Raw genomic sequence first — 25,234 nt, 5'->3', positions numbered from 1 at the left:
TGTATACATATTTTAGATTCTGAGAGTGGATGTGGCTATCATGGGAAGGTATGGTACAAAATCAAATGGATTTTCAAAATCCTTGCAATATTACTATGATCGTCCATTTTGCAAAGCAACCAAGACATTGCCTAGTAAATTTTGACTCACATTTTTATAGTAATCCGTCAGTTCATCATCGTCCTTAATCCAGTCTGGATAACCAATTCTACGATCCATAACTTCGACCTGGAAGTCGAATAGAGATTGGATATATTACGAATCACGACAATATCTTCGTCCCTTAAATGTGTATCGCGCACTTTTAACCATTGTCGCAAACATGACTCATTGTGTCATAATATAACGCTCAACAATAAAACTTCTCATTTAGTCATCAGATTCCACACATTACAATCAACAGTCGATATCACCCAGTCCTGCTTCATACTTTCTGCTTTTCTATCACCTTACCTTCTCCTTGGTGACTACTTTGGTTGGTGCGTCCATCCATTCTGATTCGTCGACAAGTTCAAGAAACGCTTCTTGGATGAAGTCGATCATTTTGTTCGTCTTCAAATATAAAATTAAAATATCTGTCATTAGTTGCTGACATAATTGTAACATCGGTTCCTGAACATTAACCATTTTGCCAAGAAAAAAATTTAAAATTCTCAATTTTTTTCTCTCTTTCGAAAATTTATTTACGCTAATAGCATTTAATTGATTAGTGTTGATCAGAGAGCTTTGTGTAAAAATTAAAAGTTGCGGATGTTCAATAGAATTATTTACTAAAAGGAAAGAGAAGTTAGAATGTTAAGAATGAAATTATCCACAATTCTGTAGATCCGGCACTAATTTGTTTTTAAAATTATCAAAACTTTGTATTTTGAAAAGGTGGAAAGGTAGGTATCACACTGAGGAAGCAGACAAAAAGCCGTCGTGCTATGATAACAAAGACGAGTTAAAAAACTAATTGCAACTGTGCTCTTTAGACATGCTATTAAATATCGAAAAGTTACACGATGCACACAAGACACATACAACATGAGGTAAATTGATACATTGTGCCTTTTGAAGAGTTCAAACTAACATCCATGTCTAAATACCATGATTCCTTTGCATGACGTCACGCAATTTATCCTTAACCCTTGTTAAGTATATGTCATCAGAACAGGTCAAATAACCATTATCATCAAAGATGGGTAAAGTATCAGGTTAAAAAACGAAAAGTAAAATGACAATTATACAATGTATCGTCTTGAACCATTGTTGGGTGGTGGAATGATATTTCTGGAATTGGGTGAGTATCTTGTAATGTTGAATAATAGCAGTACAATACCACAGAGAATCTTACTCTGTTTTTAATATACAATCAACACTAGTAGTAATATTGTTATTTCATACACCGCAATATTGCTAAGATCAACTAAACAGATTTCGCAACTTTCACCAGTTCATGAGTTCATCGGTGCTAGGTACATAAACTGTAAAATCAAACCGCTTCAAACCGAATTGTCATTCACAAACCAACATCTCCAATATTCATGAATGTAAAGATTCTGATCATGAGGTGAACTCTCTGCGTATGAACGAACGTACTTTTTCAGGTCGTTTATAAAATACTCACACATTGTGACCAACCAACTTACACGTATTTTGCTTTCCTCGTCATAGTGAACGTCGACAAACATGCGTCCAACGGCGAAATCCATGACGTTGTTCACGTGACCGACACATTTCTTCCATCTGGCGCTCTCAGAAGCCGTGCCGTACACAACTTCGTCGTATTTCTGTTTAATGTCTCTGAAGTTAGAACTCAACTGACTAATCTTGTTCATTGTGATGACCCAAACGATGTAATTGGCTATCGTCCTGTGAACGGCAAAGTACACCATCGTGTTTTCTTGGTGTTTTTTTTTATCACAGGTTTAATGTTGAGAAAACTTGAAATTTGTATACCGCTCTCTGCATCTCATCAAATGATTGTCTCAGACGTATACGGCTGCATAAAAAAGAGTTGTTTAGTCATTGTGTTATTGTGTTACGATCCCCTCGTCGTGGGTTGTCGAACAAACACAGACAGTACTATAAATATATTTAAGTATTCGAACCTTCCTCAACAAAAGAGTTTTGTCACTAAGTCAAATGACATCGTTCCTACATTTCATGATTACATCTTGAGCGGTTTTTTATTTTCCAGTGATTTGTAGGAATTCATGAGCCCGGCTAAACACGGGCTATACGTCGCCATAATCTACACTGTAAAGTTAAATGTTAAAGATAGAACACCAATTAAACGCCTTTTGTAACACTTTTTAACGCATCTGGACGTTCAGAAATTTAACACTACTTGTTTAATTATTTTACACCAATGTTCAATTTTTGATCACGTGTGCAGATGTTGAACACTACGTGGAGGAATTGCGATTGAAATGTTATATTTTTCGGATGCCCTAAAACATTTTCAAGTCCTACCGTCTATATTATCAAAATTTTTCAAATCCCCCAAATTATAATATAGCCACATACTTATTAGGGATGCACGCAAAGAAAAAATAAACATGTATTGGGAAGTTCTACTCGCAGATGTTCAACACTACTTGTTATTAGCAGTTTATAGAGCCGTATTTCTATAAGGCAGGTTCTTAAATTGGTTGATTTTTAAACGCATCAGTTGATTTTTGGGATTTATCAGTCTAACCTGACTTGAGTTAATCCAACTCTTGCCTGGTCAATGGCACCTGCTGAAGAGCCACAAAATGACGATCATTAGAGAGCATGTAAGTTGTGAATTCCTGGCTTCATTTTGTCAAATTGTGAAAAACTGAGCAAAGTTACCTACAAAAAAAATATTTTTCAAAAGTACGAGACATTTATGACTTATAGATGCTGCTCAAAATTGACAATACCGGAGGTTAAAATATTCCATAAAATAAACTTTGTGATCTCTAAAATCTTGGGTGTTATAATGGCAAATTAAGTAGATAATAAATTCTTCCATTCAGGCACACATTTTTTCGTTTTAATTAAAATCTTTACTGTGCAACGTTTTAGTTTTGTGTTATTTTACGATGAGAATGTGAAAATTTAGAAAAGCGATAATGGTGGTTCTTTTTACTTTAACATTTGATTATTCTCACATGCAAGAAATCAAAATCCCTGATAACGTTCAAGTTTCCAAGTCTTCCATATCATTTGTTGCTCTCTGCTCTGATCTTATCTACAAGTATATTTCACTGTCATGATCGTCATTTCACCAAAACTGCATCAGGGTCAGAGCGATTTCTGTCACTGCCTATATGCAGTAGCAATGACACTGCAGTAGTAAGGCAGAAGCTATATTGACTTTGATTATTTTGACAATTTTGTTTTGTTCAGTTTATACAACCGTGTTCTTTTTTCACTCCATTCAGCATGTTGAACTGTCCAGTATTCAGCTTGCCAACACAGCTTGTGGATGTGTACTGTGCATTTGTATCCTTGACAAATGACTTTCAGTCTGGACTTAAATTTAATTATCATCCGATACATATTTATATATACAGGCTTTGTCAAAAAATGGACTATTGTGTGTTTCAGCATACTGTTGGAAGACAGCATGAAACTCTATTTGATATACTGCATAATAATATTGAAAACAATATCAACAGTTGCTGCTTCTGCCCCTTTACTACTGGGCCAAACTCTTTGGATTTTTTACGAAAAGTCATACATGTTTAGATTTTTCGAGATAAAAGTAACGAAATGGGGCAAAATGGCTCTATTTTTTGTTTAATTATTACTAACATTAGGACAATTAGAGGGCGTTAAAATGTTATTCATTTTTCATTGAAGTACATGACAAACCTTTAAATTTTCAGGTCCCCCCTGTATGCAGTGCAAAACTTTCAAGTCCCCACTCAACTTCCCCAAAAGTTTTCGAATCCCCCTGAGTTTCTCCTGTTCCCCTAACTGTGTGTTTTTGTGTGTTTGTGTGAACGCAGCCTAAGATGACACAGGCCTGTCCACAATACAACTACTCAGTATATGTACACATTATGGCGGAAGTTGATCCCGGCCTATCCACAAATACATGTACAGGCTATGGAGATGACCCAGGCCTATCATACAATTACTCAGCACATGTTCACATCATTGCAGAAGTTTACCCCGGCCTATCCAAAAAACTCATACACGTTATAGAGATGGCCCTTACCTATCCACCTATACATCTACACGGTATTGAAAATGACCAAGGCCTATCCACAATAAAATGCATGTACACGGTATGGAAGATGACCCAGGCCTATCCATACCTATCCACAATACACATACATGTATACAATATGGAAGATAACCCAGGCCTATCATGAATACAAATGCATCATACACACTATTTGTATTGAGGATAGGCCTGGGTTCCATACCGTGTACATCTATTTGTATTGTAGGTAGACCTGGGTCATCTTCCATAGTGGGTACCTGTATTTGTATTTTGGATAGGCCAATGTCATCTCCATCGTATGGACATGCAAACGAAGATAGCCCAGGCCAATCCACAATACACATACATGTATACACTATGGAAGATGACTAAGGCCTATCATGAATACAAATTAATACATGTACACACTATTTATATCGATGATAGGGCTGGGTAATCTTCCATACCGTGTACCTGTATTTGTATTCTAGACAGGCCAGGGTCATCTTCCATAGTTGGTACATGTATTTGTAAAGAGGGTAGGCCTGGGTCATCTTCCATGCCGGGGTCACCTTCTGCCATGATATGTACATGTACTGTGTAATTATTGTCAATTGTGGATAGGCCTGGGTCATCTGTTTCGCATAGGTCATAACAGTTGCAGGAAGAGAAGGCCAGGTACTTCGTCCAGTTGAAGATTTACCGCGCTGCACTGCAGCGTATGTTTAAAAGAAATATGTCGCAACTTCCGTTGTTTTATCCATGATGGGATAAGAAAAGGCACCAAAACCTGTACACCAAGTGTTTAGGAGTAGAACGCCTCTTGCATGCCGATGTTAAAATTAAAATTGAAAATTTCTATATAGCTGAGTTTTTGAGCACTTGAAGGAGATGGCTGTCAACACACCGTGTTCACGTTTAGAACATCAGTGTGCATAATATTTAACATGGCGTCAACAATATGAACACAAGCTGAACACTGACATAGGCATTTTGATCGCCTAATTACGCGTCTTGCGTCCGTTATTTTACTGTAGGGGGATCCCCTGCCCGTCAATCTCAACGTCCAAGTCAGTCGTAAATTCTTAGAATTTTTCCGACTTTTTATTTCATTTACAGACCGTTATAAAAATGGTGGGAAGAATCATGACGTAGAGAACAGTGCCCTTTGCATTTCGTTTTCAGAATGTGTTATAATAAATACTGTCTATTCATTGACCCGAACACTCCCCATATGATGGCGTCTCTTAAACTACTCCAAGTCGTCTTAAGCATTACTGAATGAACAGTTCGAGTGTAAATATCGATAGCGTTGACTTTTATGACTGGTAATAATACCTCTGTGTTGTGTCCTCAACAACTTCAGTAATTTCTGTGACATATCGCGGTTCCAAGACAAGTATCTCTTCACTGTCCTGGAGATCTTTGGACCAGCTGGCTCCTAACTGACTGAAGAAATCGAGCCAATTAAACTGAAAAAGACAATATGAGACATTTTTCTTTCTAAAGAGGAGTCTAAACCTTTTGATGTCGCTGCATACTTGTGCACCTATATAATGTTTCTGCCATTTGCGACTTCCAGCAACAGACAACAGCATTTGATACTTTCAGGAGAATTAAATTCAATTTGAATCTGACTGTTGGTCATTTACAACTTAAAGGGAAGCCTTTACAGTGGTTTGCGTACACCAATTGGCATTAGATGAAATAGACATATTGTCTAAATCGAGAGGTTGTCAACACTGTCAGGCGTAACTATCAACTAGGCGGTATTATCAGTAAATTACAAAGAAATCAATTCAGCAAACGTTGGTCAGACATAGTCAACACCACATCAACACACATATCCAGCCGGCTAACTGTATAGGACGTATCACTTGTTGTCAAATATGAGGTTTTTCGCATTTACAAATATACACGCATCGTTAATAAATAAGCAAGTATTTTCTCAACACACCAAACTTTATTGCGGCGGAACTATGTAAAACAAGTCATCGCTGATGACACAGTCCCCGCTGGGTTATGGTGTTTGAATTACGGTGATTGGATTACATGCTTGGTAGCTTCATTAATTTAATTTGATTTAATTTAATATTTAATTTAGTCCATCATCCAACGAGCGCTAGCCCAATTACAGGATGAGCTACCCATAACCACTACCCCAATGGAGCACTGAGGAGTAAAGTGCCTTGCTCAAGGGCATAACACCGAGCGAGAGTCTCGAATTCACAGTCTTCCGACAGTGAATCAGCTACTCTGAATCTACCGGGACTTGAACCGGGTCTCGAACTCACCATCCTCCGATAGTGAGTCCGTTACCCGTTACTGGTCCGTTACTGGTCCACAGTGCCTCCTTTAAAGGGGAGAGGGGTGAATTTGTTAAATGATGGGAAATCACATGGTCTGTGGGTGGGTCATGTACTTGGGACAGTAAAGTTATGGCTGAGGTGTTTTCCATGGCAAGATCAATAGTTACATTTATCTAATTAATGATCAAATGCACACTACAATACAATGTCTGTGTGCAAATTCTAAACGAAATCTGTTCAGGAAGTTGAGTTGTTGTTCAAAAACTTGAAAAAAAATCACAACACAATGGCCACCCGGCGGCCATATTGGATCGTATCGCGTAATAAATTGACTTGGACATGTATGCCAGAGTAATTTATCTGTGTACCAACATTGAACGAAATCGGTTCAGTGATAGTTGAGTCATGGTTCAAAAACATGAAAAACTCGCAACAAAATGGCCGCCCGGCGGCCATATTGGATTGTATCGCGTAATAAATTGACGTGCATATATATGACATCGTACTTTATCTCTGTACCAACAATGAACGAAATTGGGTCAGGGATAGTTGAGTTATGGTTCAAAAACTTGAAAAATTCGCAACTAAATGGCCGCCCGGCGGCCATATTGGATCGCATAGCAAAATAAATTGATGTGCATATGAATGCCACAGTACTTCCTCCTTGCACACAGTTTGAAAAAAAATCGGCTCAGGGATGACAGAGAAACAGCTGCTGACGGACGGACGGACGGATGGACGGGACCCAATCTATAAGTCCCCGCCTGACTTCTTCCGCGGGGATTAAAAAATTATTACTCGGATTGCCTAGGATAGCAAACGTAGTGTGTGTAGATCGGGTGGTGTTGTTTTGACTATCTTACCTCCTGCTAGACAATGTTTCAACTTTTGTAGACTTGATTCCTTCATGGTCGGCTCATATGACCGCCTAGCAGACAATTGCACCCAACAGTGTTGGCCATACCTTGATTAACTAGACAATATGTCTAGTTCGTCTTATGCCAACAGGACAACGTAAACCACTGTAAAATGCCCGGGACTTATTTCCTTGAAAAGTGAATTCGCTTTCTTATTTTGGTAACATATAAAGGCTACATATATTTTCTTTGATTGGACTTTCCCTTATCAGTGTTCGATACATTACCCCTGTCACATTGTCCTGGAGTTCAGCGATAGTCACCCTCAATGCACTGTCATCACGACGTTGATCTGCTGGTTTCGTCAACTGGCAACAAAATGAAGTCAGGCTGTGTTTTAGTAAGGTGTGGAATACTACAAACCAATCAACATTAATCCATCCATCGATACATTCATCCTCAAATCCATCCATCCTTCCATCCATCCATCCCTCCATCCTTCCCCCTTGCATGCATGCATGCATGCATGCATATATGCCCACCTACCTATCTACCTACCTACAACACCCAGCCATCCACCCACACACATACAAACATACACACATATACATACATACATACATACATACATACATACATACATACACACACACACACACACACACACACACACACATACATACATACATACATACATACATACATACATACATACATACATACATACATACATACATACACACACATATACGCACACATATACATACATACATACATACATACATACATACATACATACATACATACATACATACATACATACATACATACATACATACATACATACATACATACATAACACAGGCCGACTAAAGTAAACTGCAACATATAAAAAGAAGTTGAAGAACAAACACGCTTTTTCATAAAAGAGTAGGTTTGTGGCTAACAGATAAAACAGAAGAAGAAATGTGACAGTGGGCCCAAACCAAACACTTACACAGCTAGACTGACAAACAGACAGACAGACAGACAGACAGACAGACAGACAGACAGACAGACAGACATAAAAGAAGAAGCATAAGGAAAGGCAGAGAAGAAAAAGTCTGAGCAGGGAGTGAGGTAGTTTGGCAAATTCTATTGACTCACATTTGCAAGTTTGATCTCAAACTCAATCAGATCATTGAAGTCTTCAGCTGCAACATCTGCGTCTGCACCCAACATGGTTGCTACAGTCGTCATGTACTCAAGATAGGCTTGTAGATACTGCAAGGGATTTAAATGAATCTATTCTTGAGACGGTCATTAGTCATTAATTCTACAAATTATAAAATTTCTGGCACTGAAAACTGTTGCAAACAAACGCTGAAACCTGAAATCGTAGCATCTTAACATTGTCGACATCTCCGAGGAAGACAGTAACCAATAGACGGACTTGAATTTGAAAAGATAGAGATATGCATTTCGCTGGATTTGCATGGCATATTAGACTGTAGGGAACCAACTGTGAGTACAATCCATGTGAGGACTTCTAGCTCTTGTTATACTTGCAGATAAAACAACGATATAGATGAGAAAGAACTGAATGGTACATGTTGGATCTCACCGTGTTGTCGCGACGGTCTTCTAAATAGTAGTTCCTACTAGGAAGAGAAAGGCCTGGCTGATCGAGCTGAAACCGAAAAATTGAAATGCATTTATAACGCGATATATCATTACGTTGAAGGTCCAAAAATAGTGGATACACGTTGAGTTCATTCATCACATAGGAATAATGTATTGCATTCACGTACGCTTTATCTTTATCTTATGCGTAATGCTTTGGTGTCTATTCATATATCATTACATTATTCAAACGACCATTTATGAATTACATATGCTCCCTTGTGTAGGAAAATCTGTTCCAGGGAAATATTTACCCAAACATGAGTAAACTTGTCCTACTTGAAGAGTTCAACGAAGAAGTTTGGTTTATAAAGTGTAGCTTGCTAAAGGATGGTAACGTCTGTAAATATAGCGACAACACGCCAAACTTTCACAGTACAAGTAACAAGGCAATTTATTTTGTCAGAAATAGGATTACATGTACAAGCGATAACATACTTTATCTAATAACTGGCAGACCCTGTAAAAACAGTATATCGATGAAACCAAGGCCACACTGTAAAGGCTTCGCTTAAATAACTATCGTTCCAAGATACGTCATAAAAAGGCATCCCTGTAGCTTTACATTTTGTAGTGAATTTTAAAATAGCTTGGAATTACAGCGTGCTTGGGTGATTTGAAAAACGTTTCAGGCGATAGAACATAACGCCGACTGCATCCATCCAGACAAAAATAATATTTCTCCCCCAGTGGCCATCTCGGTCGTCATTGTTTTCGTCTTACGGACTTTGATGTTTGCTGTGAAACATATATCGCGCGTAGGTACATCCTAATTTTGTTACTTGACGGGAACTCTGTTCTGTTGTAAGTGTTGTCCGAGTCAACTTTCGAAATACATCGGATTCTACAGCGCTGCACTGCAGAGTTAAGGCTACAGCTCGACAGCGTATGTCTTTACTACAGCCTTACGTTGCAGGCTTGATTCCGACCGATAAACAACGGAATAATTTGTGTGATGAAGGAAATTTATCGTTGTTCGTCGAATGACTTTATGCTTGTGCTTTCTATGTTGCTTTCTCAAAGATTATACGGTACTCTTTTTCTAAGTTGAACTTTATTTGAGGTCTATCTTTTGGGTTTATCGCCAACCGGGATCGCCAGGCACGACGCCGCTTGGTGATCGCCAGGTACGACGACGTCCACATTGAGCCTTACTACTGGAGCCGTGACGTTACTGAGGCATTAAAACGATCGACGGTATCCTCATTCCATTCTTGGGAATAGCTAAAGCTTTTAGGGGCCGTCGATAATAAAAGCTGACGCACAAGAAACGTAATTCCTTCGTTTTACTTGAAACCCCCTCCCTCCCCCCTCAAAACGAAAGTTGTTATGCGAAATCAATTTCGTATGTATGATGCCGTTTCTGACAAACCCACACGCACCACTCCGATCCGCAAGCTCATGAAAAAATACCGGAAGGCACATTAATAAATAAACCTCCACTTTACGCGTTTCACTTTTTAAGACAGAACATTTTAATGTATTTCGCACGTAGGAAAATGTTTCACATACATGTTTCACATTGAAAAAGCATGCAAGTTTTTATTTCACATTCATGTCGTGTCGTTGTCTTTTCTGTCTCCGTATTTTGTGGTCATTCTGTTCTCGTTGAACGCGAAGGTAGTATTGCGTTCTCGCTGCAAAGTCGCACTTCGAAAACAATATAAAATCCTTATGCGATTTTGACGCACACAAAACGAAATGAGATTTTACCCCTCCTTCCCCCTAAACGAAAGAATAACGTTTGTCGTGCGTCAGTTTTTATTATCGACTGCCCGTAAGCGACTCGAAATTTCGTTGGACATGCCTTCTTTGTTTCCATATCTAGATTTATCGGGTCACCTTTTTGTAAAAATGCCACGAGAGCACGGCACCGATCAGGAAAAAAGTTCCGGTTGATGACGTACAACAGGGGTAATATGGATTTCTTATCTGTGCTGGTGTACGTCACACAGGTGGAGATACGGGCCAGTTCATGTGATATATATATATATATATATATATATATATATATATATATATATATATATATATATATATATATATATATATATATATATGAATATATATATATGTGTGTGTGATATATGTGATATATGTGATATATGTGTCTGTGTCTGTGTCTGTGTCTGTATGTAGATGTGTGTGTCAGTTTTAACCCGTCCACTCCTAATAATGCACTCGCTATCGATATTGCTTGTGTATATATACTATGCACTTGCTGAAACCTCAAAACACGCAGCAAAAAATGTACCTCAAACATTGCATGAGGCAAAAATTATTAGCGTCGTCAAATGTAAAGTGACTGAAAAAAGGAGTCGATGCTTGATGAAAAATGCGCCGGGAAATGTCATCTTACGCTCAGTATGTACTTTGTGGAGTCCTTATTGTCGATGTCGATAAGGGTATTGTATATCACGCTCTGTCCATATTCACCACACACTAATGCTAATTGGTCTTCCAAATCAAAGGCTCTCTCATCCCAATTTCCACCAGAGTTATTGCCGAGCACGGGCCAGCCACCCAGATTCACCATCAGATCTACCAACGGTTGAGATCCCCGTTCCTCTATGGTGTCTGATATAGACGCACGAGAAAATACAAATGTATATATGGATTTTGAAATTGTGCTCACATGTGCTACTCAATTACATCATATAAATACATCCACTGCTCTATGTTCGAGAGAAGAAAAGGACTTTGCTTGTAATCACTAGGTGACTTGTCATGAGGATGACAGGACAGCCTTGGATTGAAAAATATTGACTTGAAAACACCGACAGCTACGTAATGGAATATATAAAATAAGAGATACATGTATTGCGCAACTTGTGACGATATACAAATATTGTTGACCTGTCAGCATCATCCGTTGGATAACAAATTTTGCAGTGTTCTTTGTGCATACAAATTTACATCGAGGGAAACTGGAGATAGGTTGAAGACGATGCAGACACTGTCTGGACTTACTGCTTGTATATGTTGCGTAAAAAAAAACGAGCTCGGCCATATAATCGCAATCAGATGACGTCTTCATACACGGGAAGACGACAGGGGTCGCCTGGCGTTGAGGGCGTATGACAAGCACACTTACCAAGGTCTGTGCATGCTCGGTAATTTTTCTTTACATTATTCACCGGATCGAGATCATCATCGTTGATCTGTTGTTCAATCAGATCTGAAATCATAATGGGGAGGGAATTTATGACAATCGACGAGGTAGCAGTTATGTACGGATGTTTCGTAAGACGATGAAAGCGACACACAAACGTTTCAGTTATCCGTAGTCTGATCTCTTCTCAAAGAAGTGTGTAAGTTGTACGACAGAAACAACGCAAATGAATTTCATCATAAAGCGATGTGAGCTGAACAAAAACCAGGGGTAGGATGAATTTTAACAAGTAATAGCTCAAAAGGTAAAATGGGACAACTTATATAAATAATGTGTCATGTCTACTCACTGTTAGAGACAGCAATAATGCATACAGAAAATGACAATATTTTTCCCGTCCCTCACAGTAAGTAGTCAGCCATCTTAAAGATCACAAAATACTATGGCAATTGGGTTACAGCTTTCAGGTGAATAAGTTGTAGTTTACATCTAAGCAATCAAAATTGTGGTGCCATTAAAAACGACAGGTAGTTAAACAGAGATCTAAGACATTACATGGAGTATCGAAATGGTACATAAACCAAATCTTATTATACCCGAACTGTTCCCATAGCAACCTGGCAGTGTGTACTTCAGCTTTATGTCGACGTCACCACGAAGTGTTAAAAACGTCTAATATCTTGAGCGATCTTCAGGAATGACGGTATTTCTGAGCCAAGAACCACAGGAAAATTCATAGAAGTCATGCCACGGGTCAACTTCAACATTCATCTGCCCCGCAAGCTGTATGTTTGTGTAAAATTTACAGAAAAAAATCAAAAGAGATAATATAGCTCGTGAACGAGGATATTCCTACCTTTCAGCATAGCACTTAGTTCATTCCCCAACTCGTAAATTGTTGTGACCGCTGACCTGCCTTCAGGTATGACAGTTCTTTTCTTCCATCTTCCGCAAGAAAATTCAAAGAAGTCATCGCAGGGGTCAACTTCCATGTTCATTCGTCCAGCCATTGCACCAGCTATATACAGTGTGTACATCATGGGGATATTGAACAGTTTTTGAACCGGGAAAAAATTCCCTTTAGCAAGACATTGACATTAAGGAATAACACTACATCATAAATGTACACAGGTTTGGTGGATTTGCACATGTTAGTAATGTCTCTGTATTCATAATTTTTATGGCACTCGGAGAGACGACTGATACTCGAAGCAGACATTGCAAGGTGTTTGCTTTATTAAGCCAGCCCCTTTTCCATAAAACCCTGAGCTAAGACTTTTCAGTATTAGAGTACCGTGAATGATTGCAGCTTTGATAAAAACACTACCATCTAACTTACAAGATTACTTCTAGTTTTCATTCAAAGACCGTTACGTCACAGCATGGAGGTTCGTACCTCCGTTGCCAAAGTTATTGCATTCTTTGTTTGCGTCCACCAATTATGTAAGTGATTAAAAACACAGAAGATTTTACACGTGCAAGTGTCAGATATACTTATGAGTGTCCATAATAGATTCGAGAATAAAATCAGAAACGTCTTTTTCACCTCCGTGATTTACACAACTGGAACAATGTGTACATCGAGCAAGCGTTTATCATTTTACAAATTTTTAAACCAAGATCTGTAGAAAGAAAAGCTACGTGGTAAAGTCTAATTTAGTCAAATACAGTGTGTGTGTTTTTTGGGGGTTTTTGTTTGTTTTTTTCCTGAAAAAAACTACTCTAAAAGAAACATAATTACTTCGGCCTAACAGCTACTGTATTCCATTACCTGTAACTTATTTCTTCGGTACATTTGTTCTAGGTACACAGTGCAGTTTCCTATGTGACTCCCCAAAGCATGATGATATACCAAATATTTAGGCTATCAACACATGATGATGTACGAAGTATTTAGGCTTTCACCACATGGCAATATATCAAGTATCTCTATCTATAGTGGCTTGTTATTGCTGTCAATTGAACGTAGGTCTAGATTGATTTTATCAGCCATAGTGGTTATTAAGCATGCTTATCATGGTAATTACGCATATACAGTGCTATGGTGGCAATCAATTGCCAAACTATTTACCATACTCTGCCGGAAGTAGACAAGGATATTGCATGTTGATACAAGGAACGAAAAATGGTGAAACAATAATCAAAACTTCCAGGGTGAAATTGCTGCCTCTTAAAGCATTGTAAAAACCGTAACTGTGGGACGTGGCGCGAATTAATCGACAATTCGATATACAGTTGTGGTCTGTAAAGTTGAGGGAAAATCTCAAAGTGCAAATACTGTCCAAAACATTGATCTATTATTTGCGCTCCATTAAGCCTATAACAAACCTCAGACAATGAAGAGGCCATACTATGGAAAGCCGTAGCTGTCTTAAGTGACGCAAAATGATGATTTGATGAACATTTGTAATATGGTGATGCGCATTTGTTATATGGTGATGCACATTCGTTATATGGTGATGGGCATTTGTTATATGGTGATGGGCATTTGTTATATGGTGATGCGTATTTGTTACATGGTGTTGAGCATTCGTTACATGGTGATGTGCATTTGTTATTTGGTGATGTGCATTCGTTATATAGTGATTGGCATTTGTTGTATGGTGATGAGCATTTCTTTTAATGTGATGCACATTTGTTATATGGCGATGGTCATTTGCTAAGTGGTGATGCATATTTGTTGGTGATGGGCATTTGTTATATAGTGATGGGCATTTGTAGTGTAGTGATGGGCATTTGTTGTATAGTGATGGGTATTTGTAGTGTAGTGATGGGTATTTGTTATATGGCGATGGGCATTTATAGTGATGGGCATTTGTTATATGCTGATGCATATTTATTATATAGTGATGGGCATATGTTATATGGTGATGGGTATATTTTATATGGTAATGGCCATTTGTTATATAGTGATGTTCATTTGTTATATGGTGATGGGTATGTTATATGGTGATGGGTATTTCTTATATAGTGATGGGTATTTGTTATATCGTGATGTGCATTTTGTATATGGTGATGTGCATTTATTATATGGTGATGGGAATTTGTTTTTTAGTGATAAGCGTTTTTGGGTGATGATGGACATTTGTCATATTGTGTTGGCCATTTATTATGTTGTGATGGGCATTTATAATATAGTGATGGACATACTGTGATTGGTAATGTGCATTTGTTTTATTGTGATGTCCATTCATCACTTATGATGTAGATTTTTATATGGTGATTTGCCATCTTTATATTGAAATGTGGATATGTTATGTTATGTTCTGATGTGTGACTGTTTTTTTTGCAATTTTGGTTCTTTATATTGTGATTTGGAATCTTCATGATAACGGTGACTGTAAACTTTCGATTCGTGACTTTCAAAATATTTAGTTGCATAGGTAAGTTTTTAATCATGACACTTAATTTTCAAATGTCAAACTAAGAATTTTGTTTTTCAGCATATAGTACATTTATTAGTTGAAAAATACCAGCATTCTATTGTACTGTATGCCTATTATATATATTTTGCGGTACCCTCTGTGAGGCCATGGAGGACTGACTGTCTAGGGAAGTTGTGTGTCGGATTTGCCGCCTGATAAGCGACAATTACCCAAGAATTGGAACCATGGTAACTGGGCAGACTTTGAATTTTGAACGACATTGGACGATTGCTGTCGTATCAAGCGGACACCAGTTCAATGATATAAACTTGGACAGAGAGTCAGAGACCTGTTTGGAGTTTTCTTTTTCTATCATTAGAATTGCCGGGTGGTCATCGTTACCCCATTTTACTTAATTAGTCACCTCCCCTCTCACACAATTTAAAACAAGTCATACCATTCCAAGAACATCAACAAGTTATAGAAAAGCTCGCAGCATGACTGAATGTCTTTGTCTCCCCTCTCAACCAGAGTCGAGCAGTTTACGCCCGCCCTGTTGCCATAGTGACTATTGTCTTTTGATTCAGAAAATCCGTACAGACAAAGACTGACACTGCACAGTGATATTTGTTTTTTTATCTGCAGTCTAGATCGGGACAAAACTCTATACCTTCAGCAATAAACCACAAAAGTACACGCTGCAGCATATCTGTCGATATTAAGATCTTAGAAAATTTGTTCAGGAACATTGACGAATTTGTGTGGAGTTCGTCAACCCATGAGTCGCCTAAACCTTATGCCGCAAAAACTGCATGTGTTTTTTTACGGCAAAACCATTGTGGCCAAAATATACCGATGTCAAATAGGCCGGTGCACACGTTACGCTCCAAGCCGTTTATTCTGCAACGAACACGTCGGCCTATGAAGAGAAATAACCTGGCGGTTCAGTATACGTGTACTTCCGGTTCTCTTCCGGTCAAGCTGGTACACGTCTGTAAACTACAATATTTCCGTCCGTGTGATAAAAATTTGAGAGATTTGTCGCATATTGTGATACACAAAATATTGATATAAAAACATTCCGCAATAAAACGAATGCTAACTACAAATGATGATAACGATTAAATAATAAAAGGGTTCACGATGGTTAGCAGCAAGTCTGTAAATGAAAAAAGACTCTAGTCATGTCTTTAGCCCCGGTCTTACATGTACGGTAATCGAAGTTCATGTCATACATTTCGTGTTCACTCACTAGATAGCCGTGCAATGTCCAGTTCAGAGTTCAGAATCCGCGACGGTCCTGTTGCTATCGTTGCAAATTCCTTGAGTAACTGTAACTTAGCTGCAGTCAGTATACACATATTGACTGGCCATGAGGGCAACAGCATACGTCTGTACCCCGAGGGACTGTGAGTCACCCCCAAAAACAGACTGTTTCCCGAGGCCGTAGGCCGAGGGAAACAGTCTGTTTTTGGGGGTGACTCACAGGCCCGAGGGGTTAAAGACGTATGCTGTTGCCCTAATGGCCAGTCAATATGTGTTTTGTAACACACCTCATCCGTAGTCATACATAAGAACGTACCATACACAAAAGTTGTCGCATGTAAGCTATATGATGTAATATGTTGGAGTGGTTCAGCAAGAAAAAGTTTTTGCCGACAGGGTCGCAATACTTCTGCAAAACGTTCAATGCACCTTTGATTATCGTCTTCGTTCGTTTCGAGTCCTTGTTTGAAACCAGAGCATTCAGTTCTTCTTCAGAAAGTAGGATAAACCGAGAAATTTCTCGACTATCGTTTCGCTCGTCCGCAGACGGCATCTTTGTTTACATTCCAGTTCGCGCATGCGCCAATGTTTTTTTGACATCAGCGGGCATCATTTTTTGGAACTGATGCCTGGCAGGCAACAGTTCCGACAAATGATGCCTGATGACGTCGTTTACGTGGATCAGCACAAAAAGAACGCATCCCACGTGACTGTCAATTGGCGAATTAGAACACAGACTGCGGATGAGGTGTGTTACAATGTCACCTGTTGGCCGTGCCCCGGCTTTTTCTGCCGTGTTCGCTGTGTATCGCCGGCTCGCTGCTACACAGCCAACAAGTCAGAAAACATCCGGCGCACAGCACATCGGTTACAACTATTGCAGCTTCATGTAACTTTCACCAATCCGACCGCGAAATCCAAACACACAACTTCGCCAGACAGTCCTCCCTTGGGATTGCGCCGGGCTTCCGTTTCCCATACTACACTTTCTCAGCCCCGGTCGCGGTCGTACCATAAAAATTATATTAGGTCAAAGATGCTATATTACGAGTGGTTATAATTTCAGTTATTTAAATGTTCCAGGTGGTGATATACCTAATTCTTACTTATATGATATTGTATCACATGTCTAGCTACGGTTTAGAAATTTAGTATCATTATTCTAAACGTTTCTTGAATACACAAATATTTATTTGCATCTCAAAATAGGCATGATGAATTCACATCACAATATAAAGAATGCCCGTCACCATATAAAGAATGCTAATCATAATATAACGAACGCGCATCACAATATAAAGAATGCACGTCACAACATAAGGAATGACCATCACAATATGAGGAATACACATTACAATATAACAAATGCAGGTCGCAAAATAAAAAAATGTCCATTACAATTTTTAAAGAATGCCCATCAAAACATAACAAATGCTCATTGTAATATTGCAAGTACCCATCACGATATAACAAATGCCCATCACTATATTACAAATGTGCATCATCATACAACAAATGTGCATATCATACAACAAATGTGCATCACTATGTAACAAACCCGCATCACCGCATAAAAAATGCGCATTACCATATAACAAATGCCCATCACCATATAACAAATGTGCATCACTATATAACAAATGCACATTAAATAATCATTTTATTTCACTTAAGGCTGCAAGGGCTTTCCAAACGAGCGCGTTAGCTTGCATCGCATGCGGTCAATGACCTTACCCATCATGGCGCAGTGAGCAGTCATACAATACTCGTCGTCGCCACCGTTCACCGGCTCTGAGTCTTGATAATTTTCCAAAATGATGACAACTATTAGTGAGACGAAAAGAAAAACGGTATGGCTAAATAAGTAATATGGACTATATCACTCTTACTCAAACAATCAATGTCGTCATGGCTGAGATTCTCGTACAACCTTACCCTCCTTTTAATAACAAGATAATATCCAGAAATTCCCTCTAGGTAAAATATGTAAATAATTCTAATATTTGTAAATTTCAGTGATAAAGAATCGGCGCATGAAGGAATCAACAACATCCTTCTCCAAGTCTCTGTTGTCGTTCTTGTCTTCAAGTTGGTACTGCGCCCTCATCGGGCCAGGAACACACGTCCACGTCCTCAATCACCAGCGTAAGGAAAATATCGCAAAAAAGTAAAGATGACACTTACTGAGAGCTGCCGCTAATCCAACGCAGACGAAGAAGAGACAGACAGAGATAGTAGTTAACACTCTTACTTTACTCGAACAATTACCACTCGAACTTGAGTCCTCCAAACTGGAGAGTTCTGGTTTGTTGTTGGAACTCGCAGACATCGTTGAATTTCGCTGTAATTACTGATTACTGAAAACGAGGAAATAAAAAATGACCGGTCGAGACGTGTCGTTACTAAATTCTTTTCTGATTTCAGAGTCGAAAATCATCACGTGACTGCTCATTGGATCATCTTTTCCAGCCTACCTTGTATTCAGTATGTTTTAATTCAAACCCATTCATACATTCCGTCAATACTATTTCAGTCAAAATAGGCACACTGCCAAGCGACTCGGCGGTCGACACGCGGATAGTTTTTGCTTTAATTTGTAGTTAGTATCCTAAAGAGTGATAACCTTGGAATGAGAAATTAATAAAATGCAGAAGTTTCTCATTTCTAATTCAAAATGCAAAACAATGAGGTTGTTATGATAACGATAACATTACTGAGGCTATTCGCACAAAGTTACAAATTGAATCGCAAAAGCGTTGGACAATAATGGTATAAGAAGAAACTACGTTTTGACAAAAAATGAAAAAAGTGCCAAAATTTGCATACGAAAATATTTTCATCCTTTGCAAATATATAAAAGACGTCATTCCTTACAACTCACCGAACCAAATTTGATTTGTACTACGTAGTCGGATAAAAAGCTTCAGAGAAATAATTTTAAAAAATTACGTCAATAAATGTGAATGAAAGATAACACGATTGGAACTAATTTGGGATAATTGGATGGTGAAGTAATGCCGATTAAATCTACAAGAGTAATCTCATCAGTTTTTCTTTTTGAAATACACACTTGTTTTTATAATGAGTAATTTGCAATATTGCAACATTCAGCCATATGACACCTAAGGCTTTCGAGAAATTGTAAAAATATGAAAATCCAATTATATCGAATTAGTTCAAGTCGTGTTGGATCCAAAAATATTTGAAATGTGAAGTTTTTATGTTGCTTTATTATAACTTAACAAATAACTCTAAAAAGTTACATATTAAATTTCAAAATTCCTAAAATTTGAAAATGTGACTTTCAATACCATTCTGCATAAGCATGTGAGGTCAGCCTTCCCATGGGAACAAATAAACCAAAGATGTTCGTTATCGGAGAAACAGAGAAGATTATGATGTTTGGAGAAGATTAAACACAATAAAGAAAAAACTTTTAAAAATGTGCACTTTCACTGAAAATTGCCATAAAATACTGGATATTTTACGGAAATTTTCTTAAAAATTTAACAAAGGCATCCCTTAGAAGATGAACATCGAATTTGAAAGCTGTCAGATCAGCTAGTTGGCCAAATGTGAGAAAATCAGCAAAAAATGCGTACATGCCAATCTCCTCATCATTTTATCAAATCGACGTTCAAGTCACCCCGAGTGGTTCGTTGACCGTTTATGAAAGATTTCTGAGAAGCGGTTTAAAACAAGAGTGCAAATTTGATGGACGACAATTGATGAATATCATATCTGAAACGTTCAGCGTCGCTGACACCGGAGCTGATAAAAATAACGCACGGTAGGGTGTTTTGTCTACGACATACAATTAATTCAGGATTCGGGGCACGATTCATTTATGCAAATGAGATTTGGGTTAGGGAGGGGTCGCGGAGGTAGCGGGCCATGATTTCAAAGTTTCATCTATTATCTATTCATCAATTGTATAAATTATATGACTTGCTAAATGCCAAACAATTACACCAAACTAGGAACCTTAAACGCAACACGGCACGCACTATATTCTGAACTCAAGTGGTAATGTGTGCCGTGTGTGTAACTAGTGCGAACAACTTCAGCCGGTCGGATCTATTATACAGCACATCTACCGAACACTATCTGCCTTCGTGATTTTCGTCCAAGTTGAAGGAGAGTGGTAAATGCCCACTGCTTTGTTATGTATTCCTAGAAGACACTGTGCGGCGGTTATGAAGCTCATAACCCTTTCCCGTATTTTTGTGGCGGGTCACTATATGCTGCATAACTGAACGGTGCATAGGCATTCGACTCAATGCAAGCAAACCGTCATTGACCAATATAAAAGGCACAGCCTTTTGACTCAATGCAGGCGAACCGTCAAACCGTCATTGATGCAATAGAATGAGATGTGTAACCGCCAAGCCAAGCACGGGGCCAGAGTAAACTTCAACTGGCGGTTTTGCGCTCTTTTATCTCAAACACAACTTGCTTAGTGGGGTCGATCGATGCTTCAATGTCATAAACTTCGTGAATACTCACACCAATATCCAAAATCTCTCTGTTAAGTCCGTGAAAAGGCTTTGTTTTCGGAGCAGTGTCAGCTAGAAAGCGTTGTCCCTATGCGTGACCCATAGGGACTGGGGTAAATGGTCATGACCCACAAATGGAAGCCTGTGATTGGACGATGGCTCTAAGAACGAAAATTCATGATATCGGTTAACTTTCACTTGTCCGCACCACAAGCTTCGCTATGGCAGCGTATTCGTATTGGGAAGTTGGATTCACGATTGTCCTCATCAATGTTTACCTCTTATCTGACTTTTTAATGCAAAACTCATCAAAATACCTGACTTCTTGCAGTACTTAACAGGGGGTGTGCACCTAATGCGTTCCGAAGTTAGAAGCATATGTTCAGGCTACAGCTATAGGTTTTTGTTTGAGTTCACCTTTTTGATCACCTTTTTGATCACATTTAGTACATATGTGACAAATGATAGTAAGACAAAAAAATTGCATCAGCTCATATTAACGTACCAATTATTTTTAGATTCTGTCACATTTGACAGAAAAGCCTGGTAGCACATATCTCATTACTCTCTCAGTAATCATTTGCCACGGCAATACGCTGTCTTTGTTTGAAATTCTATATTTAGAGAATAAGTTTTATTTACTAGTATTTTCATAGCCATTTACTTGTAGCCAGAGATTTGGACAATTTAGAAATTTTGAACAAATTGAAGATTTCTTCACCGTCAGAACTGTTTTACATGTAAAGCATTGCAGTGCCTATGATTTAAAACTCCTAAGTTTCGAAATGTAACATTTTGTTAATTATCAAATCTGAGATGCATACACTGACAGCCAACAAGTATCATATTTATACCGATTTGAAATTATATTTTCAACGGAACAGATCAAGGTTTAATCACCACTACGTTACTGAAGGTTGAGTACTGCTTAAAGAGGCACTCCCACTTGATAACATTTTTAAAGCACATTTTTTAATGCCAACGGTCGATATTTGACGTGGCGACAGCGCGCGGATCGCGCGATATCGATAAAAACATGTCATTTCCCGAGCATATTTTTCACATCCCGAAGTTTTACGATTGTTTCTGATTTTGACCCGAAATGCCCCGAAGGTTTGTTGTTGTGCTGATTGACGATATTCTAGGGAGTCCATAATAAGTTCGAACGACGCTATTAATTTACCTCCCACTGCAAAGACTTTAAATACATCCAAGTTAAACAATACTATATGGTTGGAAACTGATTGTAGCATGAGCTTTTGTATATAGCGGGGTACATCAGGATTTGAAAAATCTTTACTATTGCTGTATTTTGTACCCTGACATTTTACAAATACATGTATTGGTATTAACTTTCCTGAGGGGAGGGGGGTTCAGTCAAAATTTCTAAGTTAGAGAGGGTGTTACTCAAATTCATCATGGTTGGCAGGGGTTACTCGAAATTTCTGAGTTTCCGATGAAATTCCTCCGACACCCCGGCCGTAAATAATGACGGCTCCCTAACCCTAATCCCCTGTAGCCCAATCCTACACAAACATCGTTATTTGTCGAAATTATGAGTTTGTGCTATTCCCAATTATATCGTCACAGGCGGTCCACACACTATTAATAAGCTTATTATTGAGTTTTTCTCAGTTTTCTCTATCAGTTCCTCTCCTTTTCTTCATGCTCTGGCTGATCGTAGTAAATAAAATAAATGACTATATAGCCTCACCTAGCCTCTTGACTCTTAATTTATTTTACACCCCATTACAAGGACGTTTATCTCTTATATACACACATCTTGTAATTAATTAGTCAACACAACTTATTATGCGAAAAAAACAGTCTGTAGAATAGTTCAAGTAGTAATGCCCGAGACAAACACTTCTGTTGTCAATTTTGATTTCATTTCACAAACTTCATACTTCATCGAGTATCGCGTATTTCAGCCTTTGTGAAGCCATTTTATTGATATTTCCAATTTTTGTCTTGGCTTTGTTGTTAAAAACATGTTGAATCGTCTACGTGGACATGAAGGCACTAGGCCGTGGTGCAAACATATTCAGCCAAATTATCGATTCAAAGCAAACAGTTCTATCACAGAAACACCATCAATTCTCTCTAGCAAAGTTGCGTTCAATATTCAGTAAAATGTTACATAACGTGAAAAGTGTGACGGGGTCGAAGTGACTTGGGTACCAGGGTCGAGGTAACCAAAAGCAGTGTGAATTACTGTGGTCGAAGCGGACAGGTGTCGGGATGACCTGTTCCCCAAGCGAGCTACCTTCAGAAGTCTGTTTCGTCGCAAAAAATGTCAACTTTTAAAACCCGTCATTTAAGTAAGTGAGAAGACATACTTTCTCGCAATAACTTAGCGAGAATTTAATTTTGTCGCAATTAGCTGAAACATACACTCCTCTGCTATGTATCAGAGCAAAAAGTTATATTTGAGCGCCCCGTAATTGGGATCCTCGTTTTTTGCGAACCCGGAAGTGTGTCTCGCTCAATGCATTTCCTATCGATAGCGAGGGAAACTGCTCGCATTCCATGCACCTTTTTTCAATGCCAGTGCAACGCTATCTGTGCAAAATTTGTGGCGATATTCTCCCGTGTGACCGAAAACCTCTATTATTCTAACATGGGCATGGTTGACTTTTGACTTCGATTTCGTAAATGTGATGTCCATGCAGTGAGTTGGGGCACAGTCACTTGTGATCGGTCTATTCACTCGGCGTCTATACCCCCATAGACGTGTGTACATCTTTTTCTCAGGCATATGTACACATGTCTATGGGGGCATAGACTCCGAGTGGAATAGACCGATCACAAGTGACTGTGGTTGGGGTTGGCGCGCTTATAATGCAATCAACGCTCGCCTGCGGTCTGATATCCCGCATACGGCATAAGACCACTAGAAAGATTGCTAGAAACCCGTATTTCAACTCTAGCCCTGTTGTCGTTTTTCAGTTGACTTCATTGCTTATCGGAGAGGTTTTTCTAGGATTGGGACCCATGGCAATGCAAATGTATATATTTCCAGGGCTCGAAATTAGCGGTATTCCCGCGTCCGCAGACTACCAACTTTTCTCTGGGGCTACCAAAATCCATAAAATGGTAGCCCACATGGACTACCAAAGTCTGGGACCTGAAAGTCAGTCAGTCTTGGCCATGTCCGGTCCGTTACTTTGGGATAAGATAAACGCAGTCCAACCCAAATGGAGACGGAAAGCATCCGGAAAGGCAGGAGTATGACTTTGTTATGCAAACTACGAAGACACTTTACGGTGGAACATTGCAACAAAATTTCAATATCTGAACTGACGTACTTGAATGACAGGCACAGGATATGATGGCTAATGAAAATGCATTTTGCGTTCAACTTGCATTTTGATCATCAATCACAATTACACAGACATTATGCCTCCTTCCTACAGAAACCCCATGGTCTATTTTTAGCCCTGCTACCGTATGTCTCAGTGTCAGGATGAGAAGGTCCTATCATTGTCATGGCGACTGTCAACATTTGCATACAACTCTGAAAGTTAAACGGGTTGTCGATAGGTCACCAAACTTTTGAGTATCACTGTCGTCCATACCTGTTTCCTAGGGTATTAAAGGTGTGCAATATTCACATCAAATGACTAGAAAATTCACTTCGTGTGCAGAATCTTGAAAAATCGCCTTTTCTTGTCTGGTTAGCGAAAAGATATCTCTGAACTAAAATGTGCATGGGCTACCAGCCATTGGCAATGGGCTTCCAGCTTCAGAAAATGGTAGTCCAAGTAGATTACCAAGGGAAAAGTTTCATTTCGAGCCCTGCTTTCTCTGTACTGCGCCCTTTTAGATCGCCTCTACCCCTGAAAACAACGGCAGAAATCAAAACCATGCGGTCCATTTGCAAGCCAAGGGTTCAAAGATCATTTCCGCGTGCGGGAAAATTTGGCCACCAATGAAATTTATCGCCTCACCTAAAAGCTGCCACCTGATTGGCCCAAACGATGGCATAATGTACATTGAAGA

General features: G+C 38.8%; 2 protein-coding genes across 2 annotated transcripts in view; both read right to left on the bottom strand.

Annotated features, from left to right (window-relative positions):
• The window catches only part of LOC139137743 (membrane metallo-endopeptidase-like 1), a 38,823-nt gene extending 17,481 nt beyond the window's left edge, over positions 1 to 21,342 (bottom strand). Inside the window, exons 1-13 of the mRNA XM_070706008.1 lie at positions 21,243 to 21,342; positions 18,921 to 19,093; positions 18,471 to 18,560; positions 12,962 to 13,123; positions 12,088 to 12,171; positions 11,353 to 11,570; positions 8,935 to 9,000; positions 8,478 to 8,594; positions 7,619 to 7,699; positions 5,504 to 5,637; positions 1,632 to 1,854; positions 454 to 552; positions 151 to 228 (exon numbers count right to left, since the gene is read on the bottom strand). Of these exons, the coding sequence (XP_070562109.1) occupies positions 151 to 228; positions 454 to 552; positions 1,632 to 1,854; positions 5,504 to 5,637; positions 7,619 to 7,699; positions 8,478 to 8,594; positions 8,935 to 9,000; positions 11,353 to 11,570; positions 12,088 to 12,171; positions 12,962 to 13,123; positions 18,471 to 18,560; positions 18,921 to 19,065 (1,497 nt within the window). The 5' untranslated portion in view covers positions 19,066 to 19,093; positions 21,243 to 21,342. The remainder of the gene's footprint in view (positions 1 to 150; positions 229 to 453; positions 553 to 1,631; positions 1,855 to 5,503; positions 5,638 to 7,618; positions 7,700 to 8,477; positions 8,595 to 8,934; positions 9,001 to 11,352; positions 11,571 to 12,087; positions 12,172 to 12,961; positions 13,124 to 18,470; positions 18,561 to 18,920; positions 19,094 to 21,242) is intronic.
• LOC139136708 (membrane metallo-endopeptidase-like 1) overlaps positions 1 to 25,234 on the bottom strand; it is a 63,884-nt gene that overhangs the window by 22,061 nt on the left and 16,589 nt on the right. The gene's annotated exons all lie outside the window — the stretch shown is intronic.

Source organism: Ptychodera flava, chromosome 7 (genome assembly GCF_041260155.1).
Source record: "Ptychodera flava strain L36383 chromosome 7, AS_Pfla_20210202, whole genome shotgun sequence".
NCBI classification, from domain to species: Eukaryota; Metazoa; Hemichordata; class Enteropneusta; family Ptychoderidae; genus Ptychodera; species Ptychodera flava.
Note: the sequence above shows the minus strand (reverse complement) of the source record. Positions and strands in the feature narration are given on the sequence as shown.